The sequence below is a fragment of the Chionomys nivalis genome, chromosome 9 (assembly GCF_950005125.1).
Source record: "Chionomys nivalis chromosome 9, mChiNiv1.1, whole genome shotgun sequence".
NCBI classification, from domain to species: Eukaryota; Metazoa; Chordata; class Mammalia; order Rodentia; family Cricetidae; genus Chionomys; species Chionomys nivalis.
The window spans coordinates 39270887-39285597 of record NC_080094.1 but is presented as its reverse complement, the minus strand read 5'-3'; the positions used below and the strand labels follow the sequence as shown (position 1 = coordinate 39285597).

General features: G+C 43.0%; 1 protein-coding gene across 1 annotated transcript; it reads left to right on the top strand.

Annotated features, from left to right (window-relative positions):
• The first annotated feature begins 1081 nt into the window (after positions 1-1081).
• On the top strand, positions 1082-12775 carry Lamp5 (lysosomal associated membrane protein family member 5). The gene is made up of 6 exons (XM_057781280.1): positions 1082-1528; positions 2050-2222; positions 2596-2727; positions 2860-2965; positions 4046-4234; positions 12381-12775. The coding sequence occupies exons 1-6, from the start codon at positions 1465-1467 to the stop codon at positions 12557-12559; spliced, it is 843 nt and encodes a 280-aa protein (XP_057637263.1). The 5' UTR covers positions 1082-1464; the 3' UTR covers positions 12560-12775.
• The last annotated feature ends 1936 nt before the right edge of the window (positions 12776-14711 follow it).

Sequence of the window (14711 nt, the reverse complement as noted above, 5' to 3'; positions counted from 1 at the left end):
TCTATACTTAAATCAGCACTTTATACATATCAAGAATCTAGATTATTAATATTTTTAGGTTTCAGACTGTCATTTAATAAAGCTTTGTAATGGCAGTCATAATGTGCTGTGTTTTGGAGTCAAAATGTTATATAAAGAGAAGCGAATACGATCCCTATAAAGTTAAAACATGTGATTTTTCTATTTTAATTCTAAGTAACCATATGACATTTCCGAAGGTCATTTAATTTCTCAATGTCTTACATTGAGGAAGGTAAAACAATAACCTATATTTTCCCTTGCCCACCTTCTAAAATCGTAGTGAGATTCAAACTGACAACATAGGTAAAAACGCTTTGTAGTTTGCCCTTTAACATGACATTGGCTATGACATGTGTTTAAGGCAATTACTATTTATTGACCGCACACAGTATCCTCTAATAAAAGAAATATTTGGACATCATTACAATTAATGAGAGCGCCATGTCTACTCCCCAAAGAGGTTCATTCTGATTTATAGAGCAATAATTAAAAAAATTCAGCGAACTACCAAATGCAAATAAAGGAATTATCCAGCGGTGTTTGCCTTTCAGCTCCCCTAGAAGCTTTAGAGTAATACCCGCATGTTTCTGTTACATAACGCTGGGTCTTCACCTACAGAACAGTTCTAAAATTTCTGTCCTACCAAACCCCAGATAACCCTGTATGCTCACAAGCTTTAGGTTCATGTGCAACAGAGTGATTACAACTTAATGAGCGAGGCTAGCTCAGGCCACATGCACTCAAAGGGCAGGACTCATGGCCCTCTCGGTCCACAAGCATATGCTGCATTATTTGGTTCCCCTTTTTGAGGAGGTGTCGTTTTAAACTTAGAAGCTCCTGAGCAGATAGAGACGATGTCTCTGAAAGCCAGAAACTGTTGCCATAGCATTTTCCTTCTCTGTTCCTACCTACCCCCTTTCTCCAAAGCAGGAACAGTCTGAGCTCTGTTGCTTTCTTTCAGGAGCAGACGTCTCTCCAGGATCCAGGGTTCCAGTGGTGTTCTAGCTACACTAAGTACTGACTGTACCTGGTGGGAGGGCTTAGTAAGTCCGAGGGTGGCATTAAGTTTCCTAGGACAGACTCATCTTTGCGGATACCACTGCAGAATAGAAAACAGACCTAGGGAGACATTTCCTCCCACACACCATCCCAATCCCATTGGCCCTCTAGACAGCCAAATTACAAGTCCTGGAACACAACCTCGTCATTTTCAGCACTCTAGGCGTGGACAGCTCCTGCATCTTGGGCGCTTCCTCTGCAGTGTGCCGCGCGAGAGCCACAGCGCTCGGTGCAGCACGCGACTGGACCTCTAGCGCTCCCTCCTCCCAGTCCGTACCCCTTCCCCCCTCCCTTAGCTCACTCTACCGGCCACTTTGAGGGATTTCCTCTCGGGGCGGCCTTTGCAGCAGCAACACGTCTGCCTGGTTGGCGGCAACTGCGAGCATGGATCTCCTAGGAAAAGCCCTTCTCAGCGGAGACAGACTTCGGATTCTCCTGATGCTCTTCCGTGAGTAGCATCTGGGGACCAGGAGTGCGGGATGTACTCTGCAGAGAATCCAATCCACAGAGTAAAGCCAGTAGCTTTAGGTTTAAAATTGGTCTTTATGTGTTGTGATTATTTGGGGGCTGACGGTGGGGATGGCCCCCATCGGTTTCAGAGAACTCCCCGCGAGCCACACACCTGTGTGGCATCACCCAGACAGAGCGCGCTAAACAGTCAATACTCATGATAGGAAGGGGGAGGGCACGGCACTGGCAAGAAAGATTTAGCTTTTATCCCCCAAGTGTGTTTTTTAAAGCCCAGTCGTACTGTAAGTAAGGATTTAATTTTGTTTTAGATTCTGTTTTCATTATAAATCAGAGGCAGTGAATCTTGATTTGGTAGCGCTGAGTTGGAGAAATGGCTTGCGGGAGCACACAGCTTAGAGCTGGGAACTTTGCCACTCCAAAGCCTGCAAAGAACAGTCTCCAGTGTCCTAAAGCCGCGGGCTACCTGAAATCGATGAGATTGTTTTGCTTGCTCCGCAGATACAATGGCCCAAACCGTGGCAGAACAAGAAGTGGAAAATCTTTCGGGCCTTTCCACGAGCCCTGGGAAAGACATATTTGTGGTGCGGGAAAATGGGACAACGTGTCTCATGGCAGAGTTTGCAGCCAAATTTATTGTTCCTTATGATGTGTGGGCCAACAATTATGTGGATGTAAGGAACCTTTTTCTTCCCCGGCTTGCCCCTAGGACTGCAGGGCCGAAAGGCACCCTCCCTTCGGGCCCTGCCAAGACCTCAGTTGCCCGCCTCTTCCCCCCAAACCCCTGCAGGCTGTTCCCGAATGCTGCATGGGGGTTCCAGCTTGCAACGCCTTCTGCTCGCCCTGCCTGCTTTAAAAGTAAACCCCCTTTCTGCTCCCCTCCTGGAGGGGTGTGCACGTAAGAATCTACCTGCATGTTCCTGGACCCCCGGAGCGCGCGTGCACAGGAGCACCCAAACCTGCAAGCTAGAGTTTGGAAGCGCAACCCTTCCCGATCCGCGCCAGGGCCCCACGCGCTGAGGGGGCGCGGGGCGTGTGTGTTCCCAGCTGATCACAGAGCAGGCTGAGATCGCCTTGACCCGGGGAGCTGAGGTGAATGGCCGCTGTGGCCACAACGAATCGGAGCTGCAGGTGTTCTGGGTAGATCGCGCCTACACACTCAAAATGCTGTTTGTAAAGGTATTTCGGTGCGTGGGAGGGGGGAACTCAGAGGGATGGTGAAGTCCGCGTGGGTGAGCGCGGTAGTGGCCTCTGAGGTTGTCCATTATAAAGCAGTTGGAGCTGTCCACAGGAACCTTCCTATCTTGGCAGGAAAGTCACAACACTTCCAAAGGATCAGAGGCGACTTGGAGGCTGAGCAAGGTGCAGTTTGTCTATGACACCTTAGAGAAAACTCACTTTAAAGACCCAGTGAGTGGTAAGTAGTCCAATGTGGATGGGAGAGTTTGTGCATGGGAGCAAGAGCAAGCCAGAATGGTCTCTGGATCTTGGGAACAGCTCTGAGATTTGTACTCTGAGATCAAACCTAGCTGGGGCATGCTTGTTCTCCAGGGTCAAAGAGGTAGGAGTGTCTAGGTGTCCTCAGGAAAGCCTGGGCCATAAATCCTTCAGACTCAGCTGAAAGGTGGCATTGTCATGGAAGGGCCATCAATGAGTTTTGTGATTTTATTTCGACATCACAAACTGTTTTGCTCTAATGTATTAAAAAAATGCAAGAAGACACTGTGGGCTCCAGTGTCTTTCTGTGCACAATGTCATAGCTCTCTGGGGCTTTAACCACAGCCACGTCAGGGCAGGTTTTCTATCCTATATCTTAATTCATTAGTTTTCTCCACCCAGTCTTATCCTAGTCTTCCAAAAACATCTGAAGGAGAAGAGCACCTACACCTTAAATAACAACGTGCCTATCTGCAAGCACTGTTAAAGACCAGAAATACATTTAAATATATTTTAAAACAAAAGCAAAATTCACTGTCTTGCTTGTCAGGCTCTATGTTGGAAAAAGGATTTTTTTTCTGAGGATGCAAAATAATGCTGGCAACATCTCTTCCTCTTTATATTTTGATAATTGTGGCAAAACAATTGTTTTTCTTTCCTTTTGCCAAAGCAATCAAGTATTTTCCGTAAGATAAGAGAAAGAGAAGGAAAGAGAAAGAACAGCAAATGTGAGCCAGAGCCAGAGAAAAATGGGATGCGAGCTGTGGAGAGCTGTGCACTGTTCCGTCTTTGGAATTGCCGATCGAGGCTTTAGTCAAAAGGGTTGTATTTTCAGGCAGCACACTCCTTCAAAATGAAATCCCAAATTACTACCTAATGAGGAAATTCTCAGAAGGAATGGGGACTTGGTCCTTCCTCCCCACTTGGTGTCTTTGCTGGAGCTCAAGCCTAGGACTGCAGCACCAATAGAAAGCATGGGTTCTGGGCTTAGCAGAGATCTCCCTGGACTAGGAGCAGCAAGGGCACATCCAGCCCAGTTGATGCTTTGGTTCTCCCACAGCTGGAAAGCACACGGCCAACTCTCATCACCTCGCTGCCTTGGTTACCCCAGCTGGGATGTCCTATGAATGTCAGGCTCAGCAGTCCATTTCTCTGGCCTCCAGTGATCCTCAGAAAACGGTCACTATGATTCTGTCCGCAGTACACATCCAACCCTTTGACATCATCTCTGATTTCGTCTTCAGTGAAGGTAAGTTAGGATGGTGCTAGGAAAGGGAGAGGGGGCTGGCTTTTAAGATGGGTGCAAAGAGGGACTTATGGGGCTCCCAGGATGTATTTTCTTGCATTCCTTCCAGGCTGCAAAGGCAATTTCCACAAGATTTAGAGGTTATAAAGTAAATGGGGCAACTTCCTACAACACACACACTCCTGCCTACTCTCTCTCTCTCTCTCTCTCTCTCTCTCTCTCTCTCTCTCTCTCTCTCACTGCTTTATTCTTTCACTCCTAAGGGAGGAGTTATTTCAAGGCAATTTGATACTCTTCTTATTACCCATAGGCAAATTCTAATTACTTTGTTTGTAATTTCCACTGGGTTGGGGGTTACCAAGTGAATACAATGAATTATTTAAATGTTCATAATATTGGAAGATCTCTATCTGAGTCACCCACTACCATTTCCCAAGTTATTGCTCATTCACCCAGTTGAGGATTTCTCTCAACCTATACCGGACAGAATGCCTCCACCTCTCCTGAATAATTGTTCCCAGAGAATCTGAGAATTCTGAAGGTAAATTCTCCTTAGAAAAAGACCTGAATATTTGGGCACGTCCCCCTTCTCTTCCTTTTTTTTTCCCTACCTCACCCACCTGCTCTCTCACTTTCTTTAGCCTTCTGTCTTTCTGTGGTGCTCTTGGATAGAATTCAGACCCTCATCTTAATGCCTTTCCATTGTGTTGTATTCTAGGTCCCAGACCAGTTATTCATTTTGGCATTGGCTATTATTCATCTTGACTTTATTAACACCTAACACAGTACGAGATAATTAGATGTCCAGGTTATTGACTAAATAGATGTGCTGATATTCAGTTGACATAGACTTGCATATGTGTGCATTTTAGAAGTGGAAATGAAGATCGAGAGGTCAGAATCCCAATATTTACTTATTATAGGAATATTTATAAAATGTAGCACTGACTGTCTTTCTTAAGATGAAATAGTACATGTAATATGACACATTATGGTTGTTGATGACTCATGAACTCTTTCTGAGACTGCTAGGCCTTGTAGGGTTGTCCCCACAAACACATTTGAGTTCAAGCGGGAACTTTTAGTGGCTTTTGGTATCTGCTGGTCAGCTGTTATTAGCTCTTCTTTGTTTCTTGGCACTTCTGTGCTATAATTGTTGATTTGACTCGTTTCTCACTACTATCCCAGTTACATCCATCCTGAGTTATTTTTAGATTGCTGATAGTCATCTATGGATGTGAAGTCACACCTGATGTATATTTAAATTTATTTGTATACAAAGAACAAAATAGTACTGAATAAAGAGTAGAGCTCTTCACTCTAAATCAGCAAAATTCATCACATAGAATTAGTTACATATTTTGTCTGAAAACAATTATCCATTTCAAGGTTGCAGATGGGAAAGATTATTAGAGACTTTAAGGACACATAATTTCCTAAATACAGACAGAATAGGCAGAGGCAATTTGCAGTATTACCCAGGCATTTCAGGCTAGTAATTGGGATGGTTTTCGCCTGTGTAGTGCCCCAGGCTTTAGTGCTCCTGGGAGGAGACAGGCATCAGAATCACTCACTGGATCATGCACCTTTGTACAGACGACGTTCTTTTGTTCCTGGCTCCCCCTGCCTATGCTTCTTTGCATCTGACCACCTTGGAAGAGATTGTTGTATTCCATTTAAGGGAATTGGAAAGATTCCTTTTGGATTGCCCGTTCGGGTTCAAGCACTGGACTTCTAGGGGCTTCCAGCATGTTGTATATGTCTACGTATGTACAAGTGAACTGTATCTGCCAGAGGATATTTGGGCATATATCTACACAACCACCACGATGGTTGTTGTATGCACTTTCAGGTGTGTGTGTGTATCTGTGAAAATGGCCAGGGGTTTGTTGTGAAAAGTCCATTCCTGTGTCAGAAGGTTTTTACCTGATGGTCTTCACAACTTCCTGTTTAGCCTACTATATGAGATAAGTAAAGAAGGATCAGTAAAATGGGTAAGTGGACAGTCACTGGGGCTGAAAGTAATCAGATGAGGGTTGACATCTTCATCACTCATGTCCCTTTAAGTGCACTGGACTTAGCTACAGAAACAATCTTAATTACCAACACAGTCTAATTTTAATGCACACTGGAATGAACATAGTTGTGATATTTGTATGCAGAATCTGCTTCCGTAGGCCCTGAGGTAGGCCCCACATGCCCAGCTCTTGATGATGTTGCTGATATATAGAATCCTGTAGAAAGTGGGGAAGAGAGGAGAGGGGAGGGGAGGAGAGGACAGAGGAGAAAAGGGGAGGGTGAGACTTCCTGGAGGAAGAAAACATACATGGTCCTGTGTCTAGTGACAGCAGTGCAGAAACAAGACCGTGCACAGCAGTGACTGGCCATATGATGGGATATAGGCAAAAGCTTCAGTTAAACCAGAAAGATTTGAGTGCATTGAAGTTCATGAATGCCTAAACCACAGCCAAGTTTTACTGCTATTTAAAGCAGTGAGATCAATTTTCATCCATTCTGGGTGGTAGATGTCACACTGTGAGATGCACTGGTAACACGGACTACATGATGCTATCAGTAATATTGGTAATACATTAGAAATGATGGACAAAGCAAATTTTGATGGATTTTTTTTTGTAATTCAAAAAGTTTGGAATGTGAAGTTAAATAGTTTCTGAATTTACTTTAATGCTAGTGAAGTTGTGATGTTTAAGCAGTTCCCAGGATATTTTCTGATTATATTGAAGCACATTGTAGTTTAGTAACATATTTTATTGCTGTTTGTATTTTTAATTACAATTTATTATGGTCCACTCATTTCAATGTACTATAGTTTTCCTACTCAAATTACTCAGCTATTAACCAATAATATGTGATTAAATGCATAATTGTCTTCTAAAAAGGGATTGATCATGCTCTCATTGAATGGTATTTCTGTGGGACTGAAGGAATAGTAACTTACATGTCTCAGTGCAAAAAATAACAGTAAGCAACAAAAATCAGGAGTGAGAAGAGTTTGGGGTGCCTCTGTGTAACATCCTGTAGAGGCTGCTGTGGCTTGGGGCTGTATACATACACGGCCCTCCCTTATCAATAGGTAGCAGCTGTGGGGTGAGGTTTCAATGACTAAACAGAGCACGTGGGCTCTAAATGGCTAAACATTTGCCTACATGGGTTGTTTTAAAAAATAATTGGGCTTGTAAAAATTTGAGTTTGGTGCCAAGAAGGGGTCTCAGCCTGCAGCGAAGAAGTAAACAGTGGATGGAGAGGGTACCTTTGGCTCATTTATATACCAAACACATTTTGTATGGCACTGTCGCCTGCTGTTCAAAGTACCCCATGTTTTTCAGTTGGGGTTAATTAACTTGTCCTTCTGCAATTAATTCATAGTATAACCCCTTGAGGGTGTGGGATATTTCTGACTGATGGGATAGGAGATTCTTCACTGGGCTGGAAGGAATAATCCTGAGTATTTTAATGGTTTGGATGAAAGGGAAATTGGACATGTAATGCCAAGAAAACATAGTAGAACATGAAATTTGTCTCTGGTCTCCTTTAATAGAAACTCACATTTGTAGATATTTAAAACAGACCACAAGTAATCTGGGTCCTTTTTAATTTTCAGGGGGAAACAGTCAAACAAAAGACACTAATGTCCCCGTGTAAACAGAGTATCAGAGGTCCAAAGAACTCTGAATCCTCAAGCATTTACACTTTGGATTTTGCTTGTTTATTTATTTTCAAATTTGTGTGCTGACAATTGAGGCCAGAGACACATTAGACAAATGCTGTGTCCTGGAACTCTGCGCCACTGATCCTCTGAGCTCTTTTATCATTTCCCTAACTGCTAGACCAGGGGACACTGCCCATAGGGGCTAAGGCTATATTGGAGATGACACCTTTCTCTTTTCACTATATCACACTCCCCAAAGAAAGCCTTGACAAGATACCTTCGCGTAAGCCCTGTGACAGTCTGCAGATTGCAGATGTTTTAGACTTGTGTTTGATGTATTATTTCCCAAGGTGGCCTGGCTTTCATAAATCTGTCAGTACCTCCAGAGTAAGCAGTCAAAGGGAGATGATTCCAGAGTACACCACTGAGAACTGTGTTGAAGGCTTCTGTGTGGAGTCCATGCATGGGGCCATACAATCTGTCATAGAGTTCTATGTTCTAGGCACTGGCGTCTGGAACTAAGGTGGGGACATGCCAGAGAGTCACCCCCTAAGGGGGTGGAGGAAATCTTGCATTTACCCACCAATGCCATCTATTACTAACAGCTGCATTAAGGACATCTATTCTCTGGCGTTTATAGCCTGCCTTGTAGTTAAAGCCCATTGGACGTGGTGAAGGCCAAGGGGAGAATGGATGGACCATGTGCTTGTCTGCTCTTCTTAGGGATGGAATTTATGCACCTTCCCTGCCATGGGAGAGCACACAGTCTAGTGAGAGATGGAAACGTGCAGCTCATGCCGTGTTCCCAGCACACGGATTCAGCTAATGATAAATCATACTTTCACTATTCTTCATCTATAACACAGAAATCTTGCTGAACCTACAATTCAAGCTAGTAGTTCCTTAGTGAACAAAACTGGAGTGCAGAGGAAGACCACGCACAATGTGCAAGAGGATCAAGCCTTGTCTCTAACGACCCTGTCAGACAACAAAGGGATACTCAGCTACCCAAAGTCAACTCTGCTGCCTGTTCAGGAACAGTCTGGAAGTTAGGAGAGCTCCAGGCAGACAGTTTGGCATTTTACCTATCCTACTACTGCTTAGCTGGGGGACGGTAAAGAGTACCATGTTCTCAGGAAGTGGATATAGATTTAAAATGCACTGCAACAAAAGAGGTCATGCCCACCAATCAGAACCTGATTTGGGGGCACATTGTTGAGGGAATTCTAATAGACTGTTGCAGCTGGCATCTGATGGGCCCTGTGTTGTCTGATCTGTTTCCCAAGTCACTGAGCTGCTGTTGACCTTCCCCTGCCCTGTGCCACACACCCAGGCCTGCATTTTGTATGCTCTAAAACCAAGTTCAGTCAGAGTATAAGGGATTCCAAATCCTATGAGGTGGACAGGGATGCAGTGTCCATGTGGAGTCAGATGTGACTTGGGCTAAGCCAAGGATGTTCTCTTCCTTTGTGAGGGAGCTGGGGCCTATCTTGCTCTGTGATCTGTAAATTAATAGTTAGATCACTGCACAGGATTTCTAACTCAGCAGCATACTGGGTTTGTGGATAGTGAGTTTCTGCTTGTCTGTGTGTAAATTCAATAGAAAAGTTGTATCTCTTTTATTAACCCATGATCAGTATTTAGAGTATTACACATTTCTTTGGGTTTTAAATGAAGGTCATAAAAAACAGTGCTATTTGCAGTAGTTGTGACTTGGTCACCAATGTAAACCATTGGTTTTCTGCTTGTAGAAGTCAGTATAGATTTTACAGAATAACACTGATAATTTTTACACCTTTATCATCACAGCAAGCATGCATGTGTCCATCACAGCCAGCATGCATGTGTCCATCATAGCCAGCATGCATGGGCCCATTAGAGCCAGCATGCATGTATCCATCACAGCCAGCATACATGTGTCCACCCCAATCAGGATGCATGTGTCCATCACAGCCAGCATGCATGTATCAATGAAGAAACACATTTGTTCCTGAATCTCAAATTAATAAAAAATACTTTAACAGATGAATTTTGATTGTCTTCACAGCTTTCTATGATTTTTTTTTGTGTGTTCCTAATCACAGTTCTGAATAGGCGCCCACAGTTTTATCAGACAGCCTTTAATGGGACATAAGCACCATTATTTTGAGTGATGAACACAGATGTGTTATGTGTTAGCTGAGATAATCTACCATTTTAAGACATGATCTCACTATGTAGCATAGGCTGGTCCCAAACTTGCAGACATTATTTTGCCTTTGCCTCCCAAGGGCTGGGATTGCATGTCTAAGCCACCATGCTGGCCCTTCCCTGATGTATTTCTATAGTTTGATAATGTCTCACATTCCCCTTTCTTGTGGCTTTAGTTCAGGTTTTTCCTAAAGTAACAACAGCAACAACAACAAAAACCCAAAATTTTAAGAATCTGAAGTAGCATTCCAGCCTCTCTTCTCGCCCTCTCCTCTAGATATGCTGCTGTTACACTGTGAGTCAGTCTATTTCTTTCCAATGGGGCTTTCTTTATCCCTGGGCACTGTACTTGGCCTTTTGGTGCCTCCATTGCTTCATGTATAGGAAGTACAATAATGGTATTTTTCTTGAGGACTTGTTGTGTCACTAGATGAGATGTAACCTTTGTGTTTAAAACAGAATGGTAATTTAAGGGTCATCATCTAGGTGTGTGCCTATGTACACCTTTAATCCCAGGAGGCTGAGACAAGAGGATTATTGGGTTCAAGGACAGCCTGACGCATCAAATGAGACTCTCTAAAAAAGAAAGGGAAAAACTTAGGAGTCAGGGCTAGCTTTTAAAAGCTGTATACTGGAGTTTAAGTCCCCATTTATTCTTGTTAGAGAGAAATGATTTCTGGGGCTCAGGAGTCTTCTCTGCTCTTCTTGCTTGTCCTGTGCACGGTGAAAAGATTCCAGAAGAGCCTAGTGCAAAGAGACTCAGTAAATTCTTGCTGAATTGAAACCTCAGTTCTTTGAAAGAGATATTAAAAGCAGAGTTTCTCCGCATGTGACTCATAAATATGGTGAAAGGATCCCTAGTTATCTACAAGGTGTGACTACCAGAGGGTCAGAACTTCCCATTCCCCTCCTTCCCTTTCCCTCCCTCTCTTCCTCCTCCCCTCCCCTCTCCTGCTTCCTTCCCTTTGTTCTAGGTATCATTGAATAAAGGCAATTGCACTATTTTGGATTTTAAAGAGAGTGAAACATGACCAGTTGCGAAATATTACTGACATCTTCTCTCTCAGCTACATGGGTTGTTCATGTGTAAATATTTATCAGATATACTTTATTTAAAATTATAGTCCAATATGAATATATTAAATGTTCAACTTTTAAAATGTATGTGCAGTTTAAAGTGTCATGTTTAAGGTGAAGAACAGTTGAAAGTACATAATTCAATGCATTTTTACCTATACTTGAAACCCAGACACTGATTAAAGATACAAACTAATTCTCATGAGAACTGAAAGTTCTCTTGCCTTCCTCTTCCTGTGTGTGAACATTTTTCTGGTTTCTAGGACCACGGACTTCATTTTACCTGTTCAAGAACTTCACAGAAACAAGGATAATACAATCTGTACTTTTTTGTGTCAAATTTTATTAAAAATAAGAATTCTGAAATTCACTCATTTTGTAATTTGCAGCCGTCTTTCATTTCTCTTTGTTGACTAATATTCTACTTTATGACTTTCTGCTGTTTATTCCAGTTTGATGCACATTTTGGTTATAACCCATATTTAACCATTCTCAGTAGTTTCTATGGATATTTTCATTTCAATCTCAGCATGTTCACCTAGTTTCATTTTCTGTGTTGGTCTAGGGAAGGTAACGCTCAGTTCTAAGCCTTCATTTCCTTCTCATCACACCCATGTGTTTTCACTTTTCAGGGTTGGTATAGGGAGGACAGTGCTGGGTTCAATTGTCTTTGCTAGGAATCACCAGACTGTCTAACGCATTAGCAGTTTCTCAGTTTAACCATGGAGTTTAACGCTTTGTCAGCTTACCAGTTTGTTTTCAGCAAGTGCTGAGCTCCAACTGTTTGAGTCATTGCCAGGGCTTGTTATTTTCAGTCTTCTCAAGCACTTTGTGTTTCTAAGTAATCCTGGGTATGCTAGATTTTTAATTAGAAGTTAAACGTAGAAATTAAAATCATAGTGGCTATATCTATTTCCAAACATTAGAAATTTAAATAAAAATTTCAAGTAAATTTTAAATTAAATAAATTATCCGGATGTTTCTATGGCTGCCAGGAATCCAATAACTGAATATTGTCATGCTAAATTGATACATACTTAGTTTATATTATGTAGAAATATTATGACTAACTGAAAGAAAAACAATGACCTGTCAATCGACAAAGACTTTGCTGAGAGATTGTTTCGTCTCTGCGTCTATCTTCTGCTAGGAGGGCCTAGGATTTGGAGTATTTCCACTAGAGCTCATTGCTTTTCTTCTTTCTCATTTCAGAGCACAAATGTCCAGTGGATGAGCGAGAGCAGCTGGAAGAGACCTTGCCCCTGATTCTGGGTCTCATCTTGGGCCTTGTCATTGTGATAACTCTTGTGATTTACCACATCCACCATAAAATGACTGCCAACCAAGTGCAGATCCCCAGAGATCGATCCCAGTATAAGCACATGGGCTAAGGACCATTAGGCAGACAGCCTCTAGGTCCTGCCCCCAAACTGGATCAATTAGAACGACAATGGCACTTTTCACCTGTATACAGGATACACCAACATAGCTACACTCTAACAGGCCTGGGCACCTGAGTCTTGCCTGGCCTGTGTCCATGCTTAAACCCAGGGATTGCAGGCAGGTCTTGGGATTTGTGAATTGAGTGATGGCTGTTGTTTCCATACTGGGGAATAAGGGTGGGTGGGTAGGGTAATAGACAGCGTCCATGCTCATGATGGCTTCGCTTTGACTCTCTGACTGTGTAAGTCTACAGCACTCAGAAAGAGAGATGTGGGCCTTACGTTTAGAAACTGGAAAAACTTCCTTTGGGAGACTTCTCTTTGCTCCCTTGGCCTCAGCTTTCTTACTTACATGGTTTTCTTTTCTATCTTTTAAGCTATCTTTTTATTTAATATGCTGAATATATTATATCCTGACTGAAGTCCCCCCCCCCCCTTCCTCTCCTCTCATCCACTCCTCTACTCCTTCAGCTCCTTCATAAAAGGGCAGGCCTCCCAGGGATATCAAAGAACATGGCATATACAGTTGCAATAAACTAGGCACCCCTGCTCATATTAAAGCTGGACTAGGCAACCCAGTGAGAGGAAAAGGGTCACAAAAGCAGGCAGAAATGTCAGAGCCAGCTCCCAGCTCTCACTGTTAGGGGTTCCACGAGAAGACCAAGCTACACAACTCTAACATATATACAGAGGACATAGGTCAGACCCATACAGGCTCCCTGATTGTTGGTTCAAACTCTGTGAGCCCCTATGGGCCCAGGTTAGTTGCGTCTGTGGGTTTTCTTGTGGTGCCCTTGATCCCTCTGGCTCCTACAATCCTTCCTCCTCCTGTTCTGCAGGATTCCACAAGCCACACCTAACGTTTGGCTCTGGTTCTCTGCATCTGTTTCCATCAGTTGCTGGACGAAGCATCTCTAATGATGATTATGCTAGTCTCCTACCTATAAGTATAGCAGAATATTATTTCATTTCATTGACTTTTTTTTTTTTTGGCCCGTCATGTCTGGTTCTATCCTTGGTGTCTAGGCTACCCAGGCTCTTGTTCCTGGTCCTCCAGACAATGTCAGAGGTGGGCTCCCTCTTCTGGCATGGGTCTCAAGCTGGAATGGATGTTGTTGGCCTTTATCACAGCACTTCTTGTAGGCAGGACAAGTTGTAGGCTGAAGGTTTGGACTTACACGGTTTTCAATGCACACAAAATACAACCTCATGCTCCCTGCAGCAAGACCCCTGAAAGTGATTCATGCTTTTGGCTGGCATTTGCATGTCTAGTGATTGTTTTGGGAATGTTTCACTGCTACCTACGCCCAGTGACTTTGCAGCACAAGAACCCGTTTAATGTCACTATGCACAGTTGTTTGGAATTTATAATATGTCAGGTCCAAGTGTGGGGACCTAAAGAATCAGTACATGTGAGTTTGCTTTTGAAAATGAATTAAAAAAACACTATATTCTGGCCTTTGGCTGTCTTCCTTTTTGAAACAAGAAAACAATCCTACAGTTGTTTCTTTAGTAACCAGAGAAGAAGATTGGATATATATATGTGTATATATATTGACTTTTCAAGGCAGGGTTTCTTTGGGTAGCCCTTGCTGTCCTGAACTCTGTCCAGTAACTCACTCAGTAGAACAGGCTGGCCTTGAACTCACAGAGATCCACTTGGTTCTGCCCCCGAGTGCTGGGATTAAAGGTGTTCACCACCAAGCCTGACTCAAAATACATATCATTTTTTTGCAAGAGGAAAAACAAAGATGGATCAGGGATGAAATGAGGAGAATGTTGGTTTTATATAGCAGTCTTAGGGTTTCAATTCCTGTGGCAAGACACCATGATCATGGCAACTCTTCTAAGAAAACATTTCATTGCGGCTGGCTTACGGTTAAGAGGTTTAGTCTATTGTATAGTTGGATTTTTTTCTTTGAGCCACCAACCAGCTCCCAAATAGAGACATGGAGACTTCTTATTAATTATGAATGCTAGGCCTTAGCTTAGGCTTCTCTTACTAGCGATTTTAACTTAATTTAATCTGCTTCTATTCATCTACATTTTGCCTTGGGGCTTTCTACCTTTATTTTATTCTGCAGGTCCTAGTTGTCTGATT